This window comes from Montipora capricornis, chromosome 2, assembly GCF_036669925.1.
Source record: "Montipora capricornis isolate CH-2021 chromosome 2, ASM3666992v2, whole genome shotgun sequence".
Taxonomy (NCBI): Eukaryota; Metazoa; Cnidaria; class Anthozoa; order Scleractinia; family Acroporidae; genus Montipora; species Montipora capricornis.
The window spans coordinates 50,271,577-50,290,147 of NC_090884.1; the positions used below are offsets into that span (position 1 = coordinate 50,271,577).

The 18,571-nt window shown below is 39.3% G+C and overlaps 2 protein-coding genes across 4 annotated transcripts in view; both read right to left on the reverse strand.

The window, feature by feature from the left end:
• Window positions 1-18,571, reverse strand: part of LOC138025913 (high-affinity choline transporter 1-like) — a 73,985-nt gene that overhangs the window by 26,905 nt on the left and 28,509 nt on the right. The window contains exons 1-3 of one of the 3 annotated variants that reach the window (XM_068873073.1): window positions 3,930-4,247; window positions 2,820-2,993; window positions 2,337-2,450 (exon numbers count right to left, since the gene is read on the reverse strand). The exons of 1 other annotated variant lie outside the window; for it this stretch is intronic. In XM_068873073.1, the coding sequence (XP_068729174.1) occupies window positions 2,337-2,450; window positions 2,820-2,982 (277 nt within the window). In that variant the 5' untranslated portion in view covers window positions 2,983-2,993; window positions 3,930-4,247. Of the gene's footprint in view, window positions 1-2,336; window positions 2,451-2,819; window positions 3,082-3,929; window positions 4,248-18,571 lie in introns of those variants that run through there. One more of the 3 variants, XM_068873059.1, reaches the window with a different exon arrangement.
• LOC138023091 (high-affinity choline transporter 1-like) lies at window positions 13,946-18,567 on the reverse strand. The gene is made up of 4 exons (XM_068870126.1): window positions 18,553-18,567; window positions 16,528-16,681; window positions 15,898-16,124; window positions 13,946-15,267 (listed from the first exon to the last, which is right to left on the reverse strand). Exons 1-4 carry the CDS (start codon window positions 18,565-18,567, stop codon window positions 14,743-14,745), a joined length of 921 nt encoding a protein of 306 aa, XP_068726227.1. The 3' UTR covers window positions 13,946-14,742.

An 18,571-nucleotide genomic window follows, 5' to 3' on the forward strand; every position in this document is an offset into this window, starting at 1 on the left:
AACGATTTTACCTATCATGTAAAATAGCATCACAAGTAAACCGATCACTCTAAACCTCCTGCTCTTCAGTACTGGCGCTATGAAATGGTTAATCGTTCGTCTATCAAATGGTTAATCGTTCCTTTCTTCCTATATGTTGTTAATCGTTCGTCTACTTGGCACTTGTTTACCGTAGTTGCAAGTTTCGGAAGCAAACTTCATTTCATAGTGCCTTCACTGTTTACTAAAATCTGCCCTTTTTAAAGAAGGCCCGAGTATAAATTCCGCGAAACGTCACGAGGTACACACTTCTCAATTGCGTTCCACCAAGAACACCGCTGCCCTCCATAGATTATATCTCAGTGCCCAAAATGTACCCATTTCGACACAAGAAGTATCACAACACCGTTACATTTTCAACTGTCTGAACAGAAATGATCTTTTAGTGTTCATCTAAGAACGAGTTAGGAAGTCTCCACCTCGCACACAATTAACAACAACGTTTACAAGAATTGACAACTGTAAATAAATTCTCTTAACCTAATTAAAAGTGAGACCTCCTTGACGAGAAATTATTTCCCTCAAGTTGTTCATTTATTTGAACTACTGGCCTCTTCATACTCGTTAAATATATCTAGCAAAATTCAATCATTTCCATAATATGCATACTCCCCACTTCTAAAGACACTTCACATTAATAGCTCCCATGACCTTTTCATTCAATTACTAACTACAGCTCGCGTGACACGCAGCTACACACAATCTCAGACAAAAATAAAGGGGACACTTCACGCCGCGTAGCAGATTACCCCTTCCCCCTATTCAATGTTGCAAAGAGAACGGCGTTTTTCCAGGAGCCCGACAGTTTTTACGCCATCAACATTGTCACGAGGGAGGGGGGTTCAAACAAGCTTTGGTGTCACGATCTTTTTGACCGGGATTGTAGTTTCATCCCCATCGAAGCGTACACCCCAACAGCGGTAATTGCTGATGTGAAAAAGCCTTGCTACATGTCTTGAGCAACATCGATCTGAAAGTTTCGTCGGTTAATTCTAAATTAAACGCTTCCCCTTGTGAAAGCAAACAAATACGTTTGCTGAAGCATCGAAGACGGCTGTCGCTGAAGGAAGAAAGTGAAAAAGGTACGCTTGTCGAATCTTTGTCGCATGTTCAAGGTTTTTGTCTTGTCTATATTTGCTCTAGCTGATTTTTGCCGCCTAGTTTGATTGACTAAAAATATGTAAGTATTAAGTGACTTGAGTTTCTGTCGCACGTATGGCCTACATGGCCTACTACCTAACGAACCACAAGACCGTTTACCATAGTTCATCTTACATTTGAATTTCTCGAAGCAGAAAGGTCACACAACATTGAGAAAGTGATCGCGGAACGAAGAATTTAGTAAGGTCGAACACGTTTGTTGACTATTGCTACGTCATAACACGTCATATCCAAGATGGCGCTCTCCAAGTCACGAAAGAGGCAACTTCAAAGTGCTCTTGTCACATTTTAACAGGGAACTGGACAAAACGGCAATTATTTTCGAATTCCTGAGGAAAAGTTTTCGTAATTTAAAGAAACTTTTTCTAGACCGTACTTTCCCTTTAAGACCCCCTAAAAAACCAAGTCCCTGTTTCAATTTTAACTACACCCTCCAGAAAAAAAGAAAAATCCCTTTTTTAGACAGTTGATTAAAAAAAACAACAGTTTAAAAAATTTAAACTTCTTTTCAAATGAATGAAGTGGTTATATATAAAAAAATCCAAACCAAAAACAAAATTAAACTACAACATACATGATATCCTGAAAATTCGTTAGATCTCCAAATAAACCTGATGAAGGCTAGTATTGACCAGCCGAAATATCTGTGAAAAATACATTTTCTCTATGTTTTATCAGTCGTGCAGAAGTCTACTTGACTTTCATAAATACTTTTTAATCAATTTTGACTGATAACGATCTTCTCTGATCCAACGCTGTGCAAGACTTGTCGTGTCCCGGGACCTGTCGTAGCGGAGAAATGAGGAAAAAATTGCGAAGAGAAGCCTGAAAAATTGAGGACTTCAACGGGGTTTGAACCCGTGATCTCCCGATGCCGGTGCGACGCTCTAACCAACTAAGCTAAAAAATGACCAGCTCCTAACATCAGTGGCTTCATACCTCAGTCGGAAAGACTAAATTAACGAATTAACGATAATCGTTAATTCAGAGACAGGGAATGGGTTGTTATTAATTCACTGGACTGTCTTCGCCCGCCCGACATCTCAAGGTAATTACTTGCTGTTGCGTTACAACAAGACTCCATTGGACGCGACTCTAATACATGTATAGTACAAAGGGATGTTTGTCTTTCTCACCAACTGCCAGACTTATTGAGTAGCCCCAAGGAGTCTGGGCCCAAACTAGTCCCATGTCCTTATCATACACAGCTTCTGCCGTCCCATTGATGTAGCCACCACCAACCCACGTTGCTATGGTAATAAAAAAAAAAATAAAACGTTTTCTTAGAGATTCAAACCAATATTCATTGAGAAAGCTATAATCAAAAGCGGAGACCTTGTGGGATCCACTAAGCTGAAGGGGGCTTTATACACCAGTCATAAAGTTTAATACATAAAATAGTCTTTCAAAAAATTATCCATTTTATTGAATTTTTTGCACCTTTCATGTAAGTAGTTGCGACCTTATCATAACTCATAGAACTTGCGGTTCCCTCTTTAATGATTATTGAATTTGCGGGCATGCGGCTATCCTTATAGTACGTCATGATGTCTTTAAACCCACTTAATGGTCAGGCCTTCAGGGGATAAATCAATATTCAGAGTATAGAATATAATTACCTGTCATGGTAAACGTTCCAATGATAAGTCCAATACTTCTCCCTGCCAACATGGTTTCTTCTTCGCTGTTCTTGCGGCGTCGAGCCGCCCATACGCCGAACGCAACAATTATGAGATAAAATATAATGATGGCAATGAGACCAGGAATGTTGACGTCCGTCATGGTGCTGTTTCCTGAAATGATTAAAAGGAACTGAATAGTCATATGTTGAATGTCACGTAAATACATCATGATGCAAAGATACTGGAAAAGTTAGTTTGAGCAAAAGAAAATAAAGGAGGTAAGGGAGTATATCCTCCATAGATGCTCTGTTTCAGGGGTAATTCGTCTTATACTCCATTCACACCAACAAGACATGCCTAATTAAACTGGGTTTAACAAAATAAATGAGTCACAGAAAAATGTAGGACTGGCTTTTAAATGAGATTCAGGTTTGTTTCAACACATGCTTTGACCTGTGATAAATTCGTAGTCGACAAAAGTCAGTAAACATAATTTAAAAAAAAAACAATTTAAAACAGTGTTTAACTAAACATGTTTAAAACATGTTTAAGGTTTGGTGTGAATGGGGCATTAGTCTCAAAAGTCCCACGTGGGTAGGTGTACAGAGATCTACGGACACCCGTGAAGGAACAACGCGCCAGGCCACGCATTGCGCGAAATAAAATGGCAGGCGAAGTTATGATCCTTTCTGTTGGTGAAGAAGAATTCAAGACTCCCTCCGTCACAAAAGTATGTGGCAAATGACCAAAGAAAAGAAATCGTCCCACTTGGTTTTGCTTGAAAGAATCATCTGAAACCGAATCAAGTGAAAGGCGACCAAAGTTCCACCGATGGAGACGAAGGGAAGCAGATGAGTCGGAAGAGGAGGTTAACAACGTTGCGAGTGGTGAGGAGGAAGCTTGTGACGATCTATCTACAGAGGAAAGTTTTTTTCGGGAGCCAGAATCCGAAGCAGCGGCAAAGGCCGACTTTGGACTCGAAATCTAAGCCGGAAAAACCGCCAAACGTCCAAAGTTAACCGGAAAGTGTCACGCATCACCCAAGAGGAAGTATAGGACTAATGGCATGCTGGAGGAATGAAGGACTGCGATTGATATAAAACTAACCTCTTCGATAAGTCCGGGAGATTGTCGGCCAAGGGAAGCGCTAAGGAAACGTTGTTGGCAAACGATGAATTCATCAGAATGAGGCACCTTTATTGCCGTGTCAGATAACCTCCCCTGTTTGTTGACATGGTATTAAAAAACTGTCAAGAAACATTTTGGAACGATGTTGCAAGTTAAAGAGAGAGGGGGGTAGTTGCTAAAGAAACTGTGGTGCTGCGTAGGTGGGAAAGTGGTAAACAAAAAAATTCAATTACACAGATTTTCACAATAAAATATAGAATTAAAAAATTAAAATATTTACAAATATGAAAAGGTGAAATCTGAGTGACTAGGCCAGTTTATACAGAATTCTAGATTCCTTATATTAAATAAACTGCCTGAACTACATGTAGTGTAATGCAGAATTTGTGGTTATATTTACTCTAAACAGTCACCTGGTGAATATAACAGTTCAAGCATGGCTGCTGAGGTCTGAAAATACTTTTCCTGTGTTTATCATTGTTCAGTGCTTGTTATTTTGCACTTGCAGGAAAAAACATCAAATGATGTGCTTGGCTGAATGTGCCCAGTTTTGTAAATCTGAGTGCTGGGTCTGATGTTTTTATATAAAATGGCTGCTTCATTGGCTGCCATATTTACCACAAGAAAATTGAAGAGCATCCAGTGATATAATTTCAGGGACATTCTTTTCAAGATTGGCTAGTTGTATTGTACTAATCATGAAGTTTCAGGTTTCGTGCTACTCCTTAAAGTCCTTGAAAAGCCCTGGAATTTAATTTTGGACTTTCCTTGTTCTTGAAAACTTCTCAGTTGAGTACTCTTGGAATTTTATACACAAAATCCAGCACACGAGCCCTGAGTTTATTCATTGCTGCTACAAACACCAGCGGTGATACAGAAATATATATTTGGCGTTATTTCCAAGTGCAAGTTCTCAATAGTTTTCATCCTTTACATGTTGTTAAATTTGGAAACTCTTTTAAACTGTCAACAATCTTTTACTTCATTTTAACAACCAAGCAAACTACAGTAATTAAGAATTTCTATTATATCAACCGAACCTAGTCAAATTACTAGTACTGTAGTGTAGTAAAATGTATTACTCAAACTTTAATGTGATTCAAGTCAAGCGACAGACATGGAATACATTAGTTAAATGAAAAGCGTTCGTTAATACCGTGGGGATTAAGGGTGCCTATTTGGAAAATGAATTTTTTTTATAGATTCTTGCGGCTTTCCGTCGTACCTTGATGTAGGGAAAGGCCGCAGATAGCCATGTGTCGTTTGGAGTGATTAGGGAGATTAAAATGACGAGCGACTGGCTTCGATGCATCCTTGTCATTCTTGTCAACATCAAGAAAGTCTTCGCAGAATCGGTCGCCTAGTCGTCTACCTGTCTCGCCAGTGTATAATTTATTGCATAACGTACAGGCTATGCAAAAAATGATATTTGCGGAGGTACATGTGAAACGATCGATGATCTTAGCAGATCGCTTAGGTCCCGTTATTTTGCTAGTGTTAAGAGTGAAAGGACAAGTTTTGCATCGTGAGGCGCGCATTTGAAAGTGCCGGGTTGCTCGTTAGTTTCGAGTGCGCTTCTAACTAAAAAGTTGCCTACGTTTTTGTCGCTTTTGAACGAAATTAGTGGAAGTTGCTAAAAGATTCTACCAGCCTCAGGATCATTTAGGAGTAATTTAAAGTTATTAAGAATGATACCAATTTTTTTGTTTAGTACTTTCCCACCGACGCAGCAGCACAGTTTCTTAACAAACTATCCCCTTTATTCATTTGTTGTTTAACCGCTGCGACCACTAACCTTGCGTTCCAGTATTTTTAAATCTACAGATTTTTGAACAGGAGATCCAAGACGACGATGCCAAGCTTGAAGAAACTCACCAAGGACAGGCACGGCGGAGCCCCAAATTTCAAGCAAAAAATAAAAATGTTAAAAACGGTTTTCACGGTTGATCCACTTTTATTTTTTGATATTTCGCCGAGAATGCTGAAAGTAGCATTTCCGAGCTTCAAGATTTCAAAATTTTCTGGCAGAGAATTTCCCCAGAAACCTTTAGAAGTTAGCGTCTCCGGCGCTTCAATTCCTTGTTAGCCACCCCGTCCCCCCTCTCTCCCCCCCCCCCCCCCCAATGCAAAATACGTTCCGCCGTCCCTGAAGGAGCTATGCCAGGAAATCGTAAATTATCTTTTTCCTTTTCTCCCATTTAGCAACAATTTAGCTTTCTATTTACACCACCATGAGGTTGAGTGCCCATGTAATTGAAAATCTAAACATCCATGAGATTCAAAAACAGACTTGCGAACTATCTCAAATCACAATACTGACAAGCACAAAAGCAAAAGAAATGGTTAATAAATATGAAGTTTTTTACAATCTGAATGTTTTCGGTTTAGAGTAGAGCGATATATCGTTGAAAATTTTCGTCATAAAGGAGCTATGTCACGTAAATGGTGCCTTTCACGTGACTCAAAATTCGCAAAAACAAATTCCTGTCTCCTCGCGTAACACATTTCAATGCATATATGCAAATTTGTTAAAGTCGAATATTACACAACATCATGAATTCATAAAGGCCACCTTTTCCAGTGAAAAATTTATTGAAACAAACAACATATTCGCCATTAGAGGCAAAAAACCCTTCCTATTTCACTGCGTGCGTGAAGAAAAGAAACCAAATCGCGTAAAACGCCCAATAAACAAAACTTCGAAGGCTGAAATTCTTTTTCAATTCAACATGGCGATTAAAACACACGCACGAGGACAACTTTCAAGTGACCAGAAATAAGTCCGCAAAAGCAAACTAAAACATAAGACAATGTCATTGGCGATAGTGTTCAGCTATCAGGTAGAACATTCTTCCAACAGTGTCAGCTTTGCGACTGGTTTCCTGTATAGCCCAGCTTTCGTTTTCACTTCACGAACGCGAACGTTGTCATCTTTCCCAGGAAAGATCTTCATGACGCGAGCAAAAGGTCAATCTCCTCTCTGAGTCCTCTCATCTACGACCAGGACTAAATCTCCAACTCTGACATTGCGTGTGCTCTGATTCCACTTCTTTCGAGAAATAAGGGTGGGGGCTTCTAACAGAAGATAGACCTTCTTTACTCCCTCGTCCAAATCTCATTATAGCTTTGACCACTCGCCATCCCCGGGCTCGCCATTCGTCGAACCAAACATAAAAAAAAGAAGGTTACACATTTGGCTTATACGGCGCTATCGCATTTTTGTAAAACAAGACTCGTTATCCGCAAAGTTTATGTTTGCTGAAAGAAACGTGTATTTGAACTGCGGGTTATAGACCGAAGATTGAAGTGTTCCTCGCACTTATCTCATGCAATTTAAACGTCTCTTATGCACCCAACAAAATGACCTTCTCCCAACTGTGTCGCTTAATAGCTCAGTTGGTACAGCATTGCATCGGCATCGGAGAGATCATGGGTTTGAATACCGTCGATGCCGCCTGAATTTCTCAGGTGTCTATAACAGGTGTTTGCTAAATTTTCCAGATAAGTGCGATGATCATTTCAATCTTCCAGTAATATTAGTTAATGTAAAGTGCGGCACAACCAAGGCAGGTTAGAATTCAGAAATTGATAGTTACATATGGAACGTTTTCACTAAAGTGACCAGCAGCCATATTGGATTACTGAAGCAAAAGAAACTGTTTGCATAAAAACAGAGTTCAATTCCGGGAGGATTAGTTTGATACACCACATGGTCGCCATTTCTTCGTTTTGGAACAACAACATGGCCGCTGTGATGTCAATTGCAAACACTCTATAAGGAAGATGTTATCCAAAAAAGTCACCATAACAAACAAAAATTGAAAATCGATAGATGTTTTTTCGAAATTGGAGTTAATCATTGGATTTTTAATGACACAGTTATCAAGTTAAACCATTACATGTCCTTTTTTTAACTGATTCGCAGGGGAAAACGGAACATGTACACAGTGTTAACCGAATCAATTGACGATGGCCCTGCCCTTCTGGACACTGTTTTTGACTACTTGAGCGGTCCCAGCATAGTCGTACCAGTTTTCATTTTAATGACGTAAGTACCATTAAAACTGATTCGCAGCAAGGTTAAATATCCCTTTGCTACAAATCAGTGTTAAGGCTCTTCAGTTTCATTGAAAGTCCTGAGGTGTTTTTTTCTGTTATGACATGTTGTGGAAACCACTTTGAAAAATATTCCCAAACCTCTAGGCAACGGAAATTGGTTAGAGTCACGGCAATAAACGTAGCAGACGTGTTTGTTTTCGCTATAGGAAATTTCTTAACTAGAAAATCGTTCGTCCAATAGTTAGTTACTTCCATGCCCTTCACTAGTCGTGGACGATGCCTATCTCCCTTCGATGCTCGTTTCAACGCTCAAGGACCCAAGGGAGAGCATTACAAGAAAGCACTATAGCATCTCTGGAATTGAATTCAGGAAGGACGTCCCTGGATGGAATCAGTTTAAGCTGGCGATTGTCTGAGAACCGAATGGGTGTTGATTGCGAGTAAAGTTTCGAATTAAACTTTAGCGGAAATTGTCTTGAGAGTCAAGAGGTCTGTGGTTATAGGGTTAGTTTAAGCGATTGAATAGAGTTAAAAAATTAATTAGCGTTGAGAAATTCCCTTGGAGCACCTTCGCGTTTTGCTTAATGATAAAATATTATTCTTTCACCAGAATGGCAATATATTATTACCGGTCCAAAGCAAACTATTTCCAGAACTCAAATCGCGAGCTGTTATTACAATTACATCATGTAAGTATGATCCTATATATGGCTCGATTGGAATGTACGAGTAGCCCATTGGCTGGTATGCCAACCAATCGACCTTTGAACAGAGGGTCACGTGATTGATTCCTACCGAGGACTCCCTCGCTAATTCGCATTGTTTTCACCCTATTTATACATGCAACATTCATTTTCGTTTTAGGAAAGAACAGAGGACAGAAAGAAACTATTTAAAACAGCTCCAGGTGCGTTTTCACTCCGATTACGTAAACACGTTTCCTCCCATTATCAAACTTCCCAGGGGCAAATCAGACTGGGCGCATGTGATTCAACTAGTAATAAATATAGTTTTTCAAGTAAAATGCAAACGACCATTGTACTCGTACTGACCAAACGACAACCGTAAAGTTCGAGGACACAGTAGAGCTACAAGTTTTGAAAGTCCCTAGAGAGACGATCGGGGAACAAGAGATCAATGAGAGTAAACAGAACGGCACGAACCTCGGAGGTTCCTTAGGCGCCATGTTTGATTTCTAAGAAAGCTTATTTGAGATCCAACTCTATACACATTCATGTAGCTAGAGTATTACCCTTAAAACAATTTAACGATACCAATATTGTCATGTAAAGTTAAATTTATTGTCATTAATATAACGTAAATGGAAACATTAGCAATTCGAAAATAAATACGGGCCATGATACTGCGATTTTTTTGTTCGTTTCACTACCCAACAAATATCGTTACCATTGATGCAAACATCTTTTGTCTCGTTCATTGTTGGTGAGGGATGCTCGTTTGCAGGTGCTTTAAATTTGAAAATTGTGACTTAGAGCACTTTATGTGGTGTTCAAACGGTGATCCCACGTGGGGACCAAGACACTTTTTTCAAAAGGGAAAATAAGGCCAATCGCCAAAGAAAGAGGGGGAAATTGGCGAGCGAAAGGAGCCGAGCAAGAAACTGGTAAGTCTTACCAGTTGTATATTACGTGAATGCGCGGGAAAACGAATTTGATCTTCGAGTGCTGATGGTATTCTCACTCGTTCACAGCGTCCACTCGTGAGAGATATCTTTGTGAACGAGAAGATTAACTTGTATCCCCTGTTTATTATACAGATAGATGCACATATTATTGGCTATTAACCTCAATATCCTCAAAAGTGAAAGACGAAAAGATCTTGTGTATATGTATAAAACAGTTTAACGTAACTACCCTCAACGTCCATAACGGCCAGTTAACTCTCATTATTATACAGTGGCGTCACTTTCTCAATCAACAAGTCTGCGAAAAGATCGGGGCTTGTCGGATGATATCAGAGATTGCTAGATCTCAAAACGTCTTGTCACGGTCGGGCCTTGTCGGCCAGTGTGCGGTGGACCAAGACAGTTTTGTCGGGTCTCGTCATCGCGTAGAATTGTATGACACATCCGGGATATTCACGGGTGCAATGGCGCTAAATTTGAAAGGCCGAGACGACAAATCACATCAGACAATAAAGAAAAATGGCCGCAACAGGGAAAGGTCCCTCTGCGTTTTACTCTGTTACAGCTTAACTATATGAAATATGGAAAGGGTTGCATATGGCTTTTAAAGAAGAGATTCTCGTAATAAAATAACAACCATTTTTGACTCGGTACCATCTCGTTAACCTGTATCAATTTGGTGTTCAACTTCACCAATTTTGGGTAAATTTGAGTATGGGAAATAGCTGTATGATAACTTTGAGGCTGAAATTCTAAATTAAGATGTCAACACGTTGGGTTGCATATGGATATGTTTTCTTAAAAAGTATAAAGGGCTCATGCAACATATAAAGGGAATCCGATGTCTAGAAGTAGTATCAAATCCAGCATTTCTGAAACATACATTTTCTCTCTTTGATTCCTCGCCGTCCTAAGGGCCTTTGGGAGTTGAATTGATTCATTTTGAACCTCGCGCGTGCATATTAATGACTCTAAGCTCCGCCTCTTTGAACAATGGCAATGTTTCGCCTCATTTAATCATGAAATCAGTAATAGCTGTGAAAATGGCGGTCAATGTCTCGCTCGTTTCAACATTGTTGTGTTGAAGGTAGTTTTAAGCAACTGAATGGGTTTAGGTGTTAGTGATCCTTTTATATATTTTATTCCATTCGAACGGATCGAAAATTGAATAATTATTTTGAACAAACAAAAGACGTTCCCACTGGGACACTAGCAAATCACGGACAAAAGATAAAATGAAAGAGGCTTTTTCTTTGATGAGGCTGTGTAGACAACCGGCAATGAACGGAAAAATACTTCATGAACTCTCTCTACAGGTCAGTTTTTCAAAAAAAAATATTAACATCGATCGGATATTTACACATTGCGCTGGTTTATTTCAAGATTTTTCTGGGTAGCGGGTAGCGGATAAAGCATGAGGAATAAGCAAGCATTAAGCCCGCGTAACTAAAACTTTCCACGCTTTTCTCTAAAACACTTCTATTCTGATGGTCTGTTGAACCAAATCAACTCATATCAACAAAAAGAATTGTTTGCCATGTCACTTTCAATGCTCATCTTAACGTTTGATTGACAGTTGCGGAATTCGGCAAAGGGACTCTAGTATTCTCAAAGCTAAATCAGTTGACCAATCATATCCCACCAGTGCTGAATGCGTGTTTCTTTATGCCGGACTTGTCACATATTTCGCACTGCAAGTAAATGTCACGGAAGACAATAGAATTCTGCGCGATGTGCGCGCCGCAACCAATAGACCATTTTCGAATTTTCACGGCTGGACTGGATCTAGCATGGGATGGAGGCAAATCTTTTCAAATGCAAATTAATTTGCCCGTATTAGCCTCCATTTCGTGCTAGATTCAGTCCAACCGTTAGAATACGAACCTGGCCTATTAAAAAGTGTCATAAAGAGTCACGTAACTTAGGCCAATCTCTCCAGGTGGAGCATAGGCCATCGACAACCCCTCGCCAGCGAACTCGAACTTGGGCTTTCGTTCAGCTTCTTTCCAGTTGTATCCTATCAGCTTCAGTTCTACATTAGTGTCCTGTCACCAGCTGTTTCTGGGCATCCCCTCTTTCTCTTCCCTTGGGGATTCCACCTCAGAGCTTGCCGGGTGATGTTGTTTGGCTATTTCCGCAGGAGTCACGTGAGCAAGCGTCTTTTCCAACATGGCGGAGATCAATCAGATTTTTCGTGTAGTGGAAGGTGAAAAAGAGGACAAGCTTGCTGCCAGGTTTTAGCTGAGTCAGTCTCAAACCTCGACGCAGTTGGTCGCGACAAAACGTCGGCTGTGTGCGTTCAAACTAGTGGCCCGACAGCCGATTTTCCCCGGATAAGAAATCTGCAGTCATACGACAAAAATAGGCTAGGGTGCGGCGGCCTTAAGGTTTGCCACATTATCAGAAGAAGGTTTCAACCTCCTTCTTGAAGACAAAGATACAAAAAGCACCAAGAGGGCCACAAAGTCAGTACCGATGAAAGTCAGTTTTCATCAGTATTTAAAGGAAAAGAAAGCAAGTGTACCTCAAACGAAAGATACGCTTGCAAGCTTGCTTAATTAAACTGTTTTTGCAGAAGCTCGAAATTAAGATGGAATACTTGGTCCAAATCTTCCCGTGGTTTCATCCGAGCTGTGTCTAAGTCACCTAAATCCCTAAGTTAAACAAGTTTTAGTACGACAACATGGTGATCAGTGAGCGTACATGCACTGATGAGAAAATGAAAAACATATTGCGAAAAGCAAAGCTTTCCAAGTGTTCTTCAAACCCTTGAATCACGGGAACAGGTGTCACAATTCTTGACAAGTCAGGTTTTCAAGCAAGGCATATTATAGCCGTAAAATGGACATAACAATGAAGCCATCACCCGGAGATGTAGTAAAACTGACATTTGCACAAAGAAGAAAATGTGGGAAACCCTTACAGCAAGGGGTGCGAGGTAGGAGAAGAGTTGTGTGTTGTGAATCCAAACCACTCATTCCGTTCTTAGCCTCTCACCAGAAGTAAGTTACAAACAACTCTTGTTCGGAGATTACCAACAATTTTATTTTCATCAACTCTAATGTTCACCGTAAGCTTAAAACTAAAGTTGGTTTTCTCACAAGTTGATTTGCTATGCATTGATCACTTTTATGCGCACGCTCTTGTCCTTGCAAATGCTCAGGGGTATGTATAATAAAACAACTTATTGGGTTCGGTTTTCGCATGATAACGAGAATTTTCATGCTCAATCTCATCCAATCATTGTTAATTAACAATTATTCCATAAGCACGCGTTAGATATGAGATGGTAAATAGCCAAGGAGGCGCGTAGCCCCAAGTTGGCTACAACCAGTAACATATCCAACAAGCGTGAATGGAATAATGGCTTTATTCAATCCCTTAAACGCCAAAAGTTTGGAAGCTCGACGAACGAGCGAAAAAAGAGAAAAAATGCGAGGGAAATCGAAAAAATTGATGAAGATGCGATGTTGTGTAATACATTTTTGTCAGACAGACGCAAGCTCATCACAAAAACATTTCTTACGTTTTCGCTTACTTCTAAAAGTCGGAATTGATCCACAGTTTCCACAAAAAATGTTTTTTTATTTCTTTATTCATAGAGAAATTTCCCTTTCCGGCGAAAACAATTTTAGCGTTGCAACGCTTAGCGCAATCATTTGCCATCATAAGGTCAAACTAAAGTATATATGACCTGATAACCGAGATTGAGTAAACCAATCAGAGCACGAGAAATGAATTAACCTTGGTTGAAAATTTAATAATTCTCATTAACTATTCAGGAAGTAATGCAATATTCAAAATTTATTCGCTCACTACGTGTTCAAACCAAAGGATGCTGGCCGTAACTGGAGAAAAATAACTTATTCCGTTGTAACTGGATCAAAATTCATTCCCTCTAAGGACTCCTTACATTAAACCACTATAAACACACACTTCCTGACGGAATCAACTCAAATCCGTGCATTCGACCCATTCAGCCACCTAACACGCTTGGCCTTCAAAGGCTGGGCAATAAGGACCAGTTCGTGCCCAACCTCGGGGAAGGCTAGTTTTCAGACGAGAATGGGACTGGAACTAATTGCAAGGACCTTGAAACTTTGAAGCATTACTAAAAACATAACCTTCAACGTGATGACACGATGGAAAATATGAACATTTAAGCACGAAATGGTATAAAGCTAATAGACTGAATTATATTTCAACATTCGGACAACTCATATTTATATGCCAAAGAACAACCGAATTGACAAAAAGGTGTAATAATAGACACATCAAAGCGCCCCAAATGACAGGCAACGTTCGCCCAACGACAAAATGTCGTTAAAATGCAACTAACAGAAAGCCCATTAGAAAAGAGAGACTCCAAGGGAGGAAGAACGAATTTCTAGCAGAGTGAAACGTGGCTAGCGAGGAAATTATCACTGAATATGCAGGCTGACCAAGAATCAACATTCATGACCTAAAATTACGAAAGAGAATTATCCAACGACTCATTGAAAACGACCAAATGATCAAATCATACAAATTCAATAATACCGAGATCTCCGCAAAAGAGAGAATATAAATAACGCGCGAAAAAAAAAAGAAGATCGAATCATTTTATTATGATTATTCCATTCAATTTCTTTTAAAGCTTCTTTGAAATTGATTGCAACTCAAGTGCCCTTTGTCACCAAAAATCAAAACTACTAGAACCCAGGGATAAACAAACATCAACTACTCGTAGCTGTATCTCTCTAATAAAACACACTTGCTTTAACTCCAGGAGGCAGAGGGCCAGGAGTCTCTCGTGTATCTAGAAAACGCATTCCTACGAAACGCAGACTCACAGACCGAGAAAATAACGATTTGGTGTTAGTAATATTCTGATTTGGTTAAAAAATTATTTTTTTATCCGACTAAAAATTGACCATTTCTAACGATCTAGCAACACGTTTTCAACACAGGTTTTGAGGCCCATCCGCATAAATCACAGAGGCAAAAAATCATTATATTATTCATCAGTGAACTGAATTGGTCAGAATTTAGTATGCAATGCCAAGGAAACGTAATTTTCTAGGTCTGTGTTTTCTTGGTCTGCATTTTCTAGACACCCGGAGTTTCTCTTAGCAGCATGCCTTGCCTATCCATGTCGTAGTTTTCATTCTCCTTGGCATCCGTTTTATCCACCTCGTACTGTTTAAAGTAATTCAGAAAATCATACTTTTCTGACAAAATTCCTTTCGTGAACAAGTACTTCGTGAGATAAGACACAGAAATGATTGTCAAGAAGGACACGATCATAGACAAAGTCTTGAACGGAAACAGTTGCTTCTTATTTTCTTCGTCGTAATAAGGATATTTAATTAAGGCTGGAAAGCCGATTGCCGATTCCCCTCCCCCCACGCGAAGTATAAGCCCCATGATATAGCCCATTATGGATCCGTAGATATTGGCGTCTGGAATGTGGATGACAGTGCAGAGTTGTGGGAACAGGATGACATAAATCAAGTCACTGCAAAGCGCGAACAAAGTGTAAATCGAATTCACCAACAGTGCAATGACTGTAGCGGCCGCGCCAACCAAAACCATGGAGACGCGCATCACCCAAATAACTTCCTTTTCAGAAGCCTGGAAAATACAAGACAAGTGTAGTAGAGACATGTAACTTAAAAAATGTACTGTAACACAACAATCAAAGCAAGGTGACATACCCTAACACCACACCGGTTTGGCCAACACATCAAGCATGCGCACAACCATTTCACCCTACCCCTTATAGTCTATTTTATGGCCAATTATAGACCCATCAGTTTAGCGACCCCAACTAAGTCACTTTCTGTTTATGCATAAACCTTTCAAAAAGCATTTAATTGTAATTTCAAAACGGAATGTAATGCGACTAGTAAATATTAAATCAACAAGGCAACAGTTCTTTCTGTAACATATTTTTTATACCGCGAATCTTTCCATTTTTAAATCCCCTTAGCCAGAAGTTTCTTACCTCCAAAATCCCGACAATTTGCGACCCCATTCTTGCCATATCATGTGTTTTTTACAGTCCTTGAGTTATCAGATATCTTATTACCCGAGAACTTAACAATCATCCTCATCATCATCATTATCAACGTTTCATCAATACCATTTTTGACATTCAGCCGTAAATAGCTTTTGGTATTGCAAGGTGCATTGACAGTTGCGATTGCAATATAAAGTAAACTTTTTTGCTGATAATTATCGAGTTGATTTAGTTTCTCTCACCTTTTGTCTGAAGACGAGCTTGTAAACGTTGCGCGCACATATTGTGGACGCAGATAGAATACTGGAGTCTGCGGACGACATAACAGCGGCAGATACAGCACCAAGACCGATAAAAGAAACAACAGGTGGGCAGAGGTACTGAAGCACCATGGGAAGAATCATGGCTTTCTCAAAAGTCACAGTGTCATTGGTGGGGACACCAGAATAAAAGGCCGTCCTCTCCCAGTCTGGTGAATAAACCCTGGCCAACCCTTTAGCACTAACCCATTTATGAATATGCAAAAAAAAGCTGGGTCATCGACCTCGTTATTGAGATGAACTCAATCATCCGAGAAACGTGCTCTTTGTCACTGGACATGGCTCCAGTGTCTATTAAGCTGACCACTACTGGAAATGAATACCTGAGATACAACTGTTTCTGCCATCTAAAAAATGAGTGAGTACCTTATTATACGGTGATCTTACTGGTACTGTAATTACTCAAACTTATGAGATTTACCGATCAGCGTTTGCAAAAATGAAATTGCCTTAAGTTCTACTCGGAATCACTGACACAAACAATTTTTAACAGATATTTCACTCGCATTGTAGTTCAACGAAAAAAAAAAGTCTCGTAGGAGCTTGTTTTACCTGTTGAGGCTCCTATGGCACCAATGATCACGGCTGGTATTGCCAGCACTATGCATCCAACCGAGGCTGCTATCGAGAGTCCCTGGGCCTTTCGTGCAGTTTTACATGACAACACTCGTTGGAAATAGACCTGCCACGGAACTCCTCCAAATATCTGTAAAAGTAACCAAACGAATTTTTTTTTAGTTAAATCAAGAGACTCGTTAATTAGCATATTTTGTCTTCGCCATTTTTAGCTCATTCGTTGCGTCATATGACGCAATGAATGAGTATTGTGGGCATCGAAATGTGTCCCGGAAGTTGTCGACCGTAGACGGAAATGACAATTTTCGTCGCTTACCCTCCCCCTTGGTGAATGGAAAATTAAGCTTGATAAACCTGAAATACAATTGTGCACGAATTTAACTGTTTCTACAGACTAATAAATAAACAAATAACATCATACCGCAATTTTGGGGTTTCTAAAGTGTGCAACATGGCTCAAAAAGCCGAAATCTTCAAACCCAGGGGTACCCAGGACGATTTTTTGACAAGTTCGAGTGCACGAGGCAGGGTTCGAGGCAGCCATATTGGAAGGGCGCTGGTCTGTCTTTTTTTCGTATTGGTGAGTAATCATTACTTTAGTATTGTGCTTTTCCTTTGGAGCTCGTCAACTTACAACACACACATCAATAAAAGCGGCCAAGATAGTCACACTAAAACGTTTTCTGAGCTCTACCAATTTCGATCCAGACTTGAGGCTCGCTCATATTAATTGCTTTACAATCTGCTTTTACAAATTTCTTTACAATCTGTTTGAATATATTTGCAATACAAACGACGAATCAATGTGTCGTTAAAATTTGCTTGGCATGGCTACTAGTCACATGAGATCAATCACAAACAGTGTTATCAAGTTTATCAAGACCAAGCTGTCCTTCTTGGCCAGTAAGTTTCGCTTGCTCTTTTCCAACCCACAGGCAGCAACAACACCTTCTATTATCGAGCGGTTTCTCTGTGAACACAAGAGTCTCACTGAGATGACAAACATTGCATTATTCAAAAAGGAACTAATCGTCATTTACAAAGAAGAATGTTAGAAGCTTTCACTGATTTTAACATATATCAAATTTCTTGTCAAATTTGTTATATAAATATGATTCTAATCATTTCGTTACTGTTTTATAGTTTTAAATATTTTATTGAATATTGTAATTACTTTGAAAATTTCAAATATTTAATCATTTCTCATTGTTCTATAGTTTTAGATATTTTATTGAATATTGTAATTACTTTGAAAAGCCAGAATTTGGAAAGTAATAAAGTTATTATTATTATTATTATTATTATTATTATTATTACTGTATTGCGAAGAAACGCAACCTGTCATACTCAATTAGAGCACGCGACTCTCTACTGGTACCACGTCTTAACACACGTTTTATGAAGGACTCCTTCGCATATAGACGCACTGTCCTTTGGAACATGCTGTCTTTTAAATACACTGACCTTGCTGACTCAAGCCAATATGTAACCTTGGAAAAAAGCTCAAAACTTCAAATCTTTTTAAGGGCTTTTTAGGGTAAATTAACGTATTATCAGCCTCGACCGCGATTGAATTTGAAGATTTTGTATATTATTGAGATTAAGTTAATTTGTTTTCTATGTTGCATTGATAGCATTCAGAATGCTTTAAACTGCATTTAATTGGATTTGATAAACAAATTAGTCGTAATATATTGTAAAGTTCAATTTTTTACATTTCATTATCTAAGTAGTGTATTGTACACGACCCCACAAGCTTCTAGCTTTTGTACATATCGTGTATACTGTAACTGAAGGCTACCTACCTAACTATAAGTACTCTTCCTGCATTTAAAATTTTACGTACTGGCGACTTTCGGAAACTCTTAAATTAAGCGATTCAGGTGCGGAGTATTACAGCATAATGCGAGTTGTGAAACAAAAAAAATATAATTGAGTTTCAACCTTAGCAGCTTTCTATACTTTTGAATATGACAAGGTATATTGTTGGTTTTCACTCACGTGATCAACAGTCATGCTT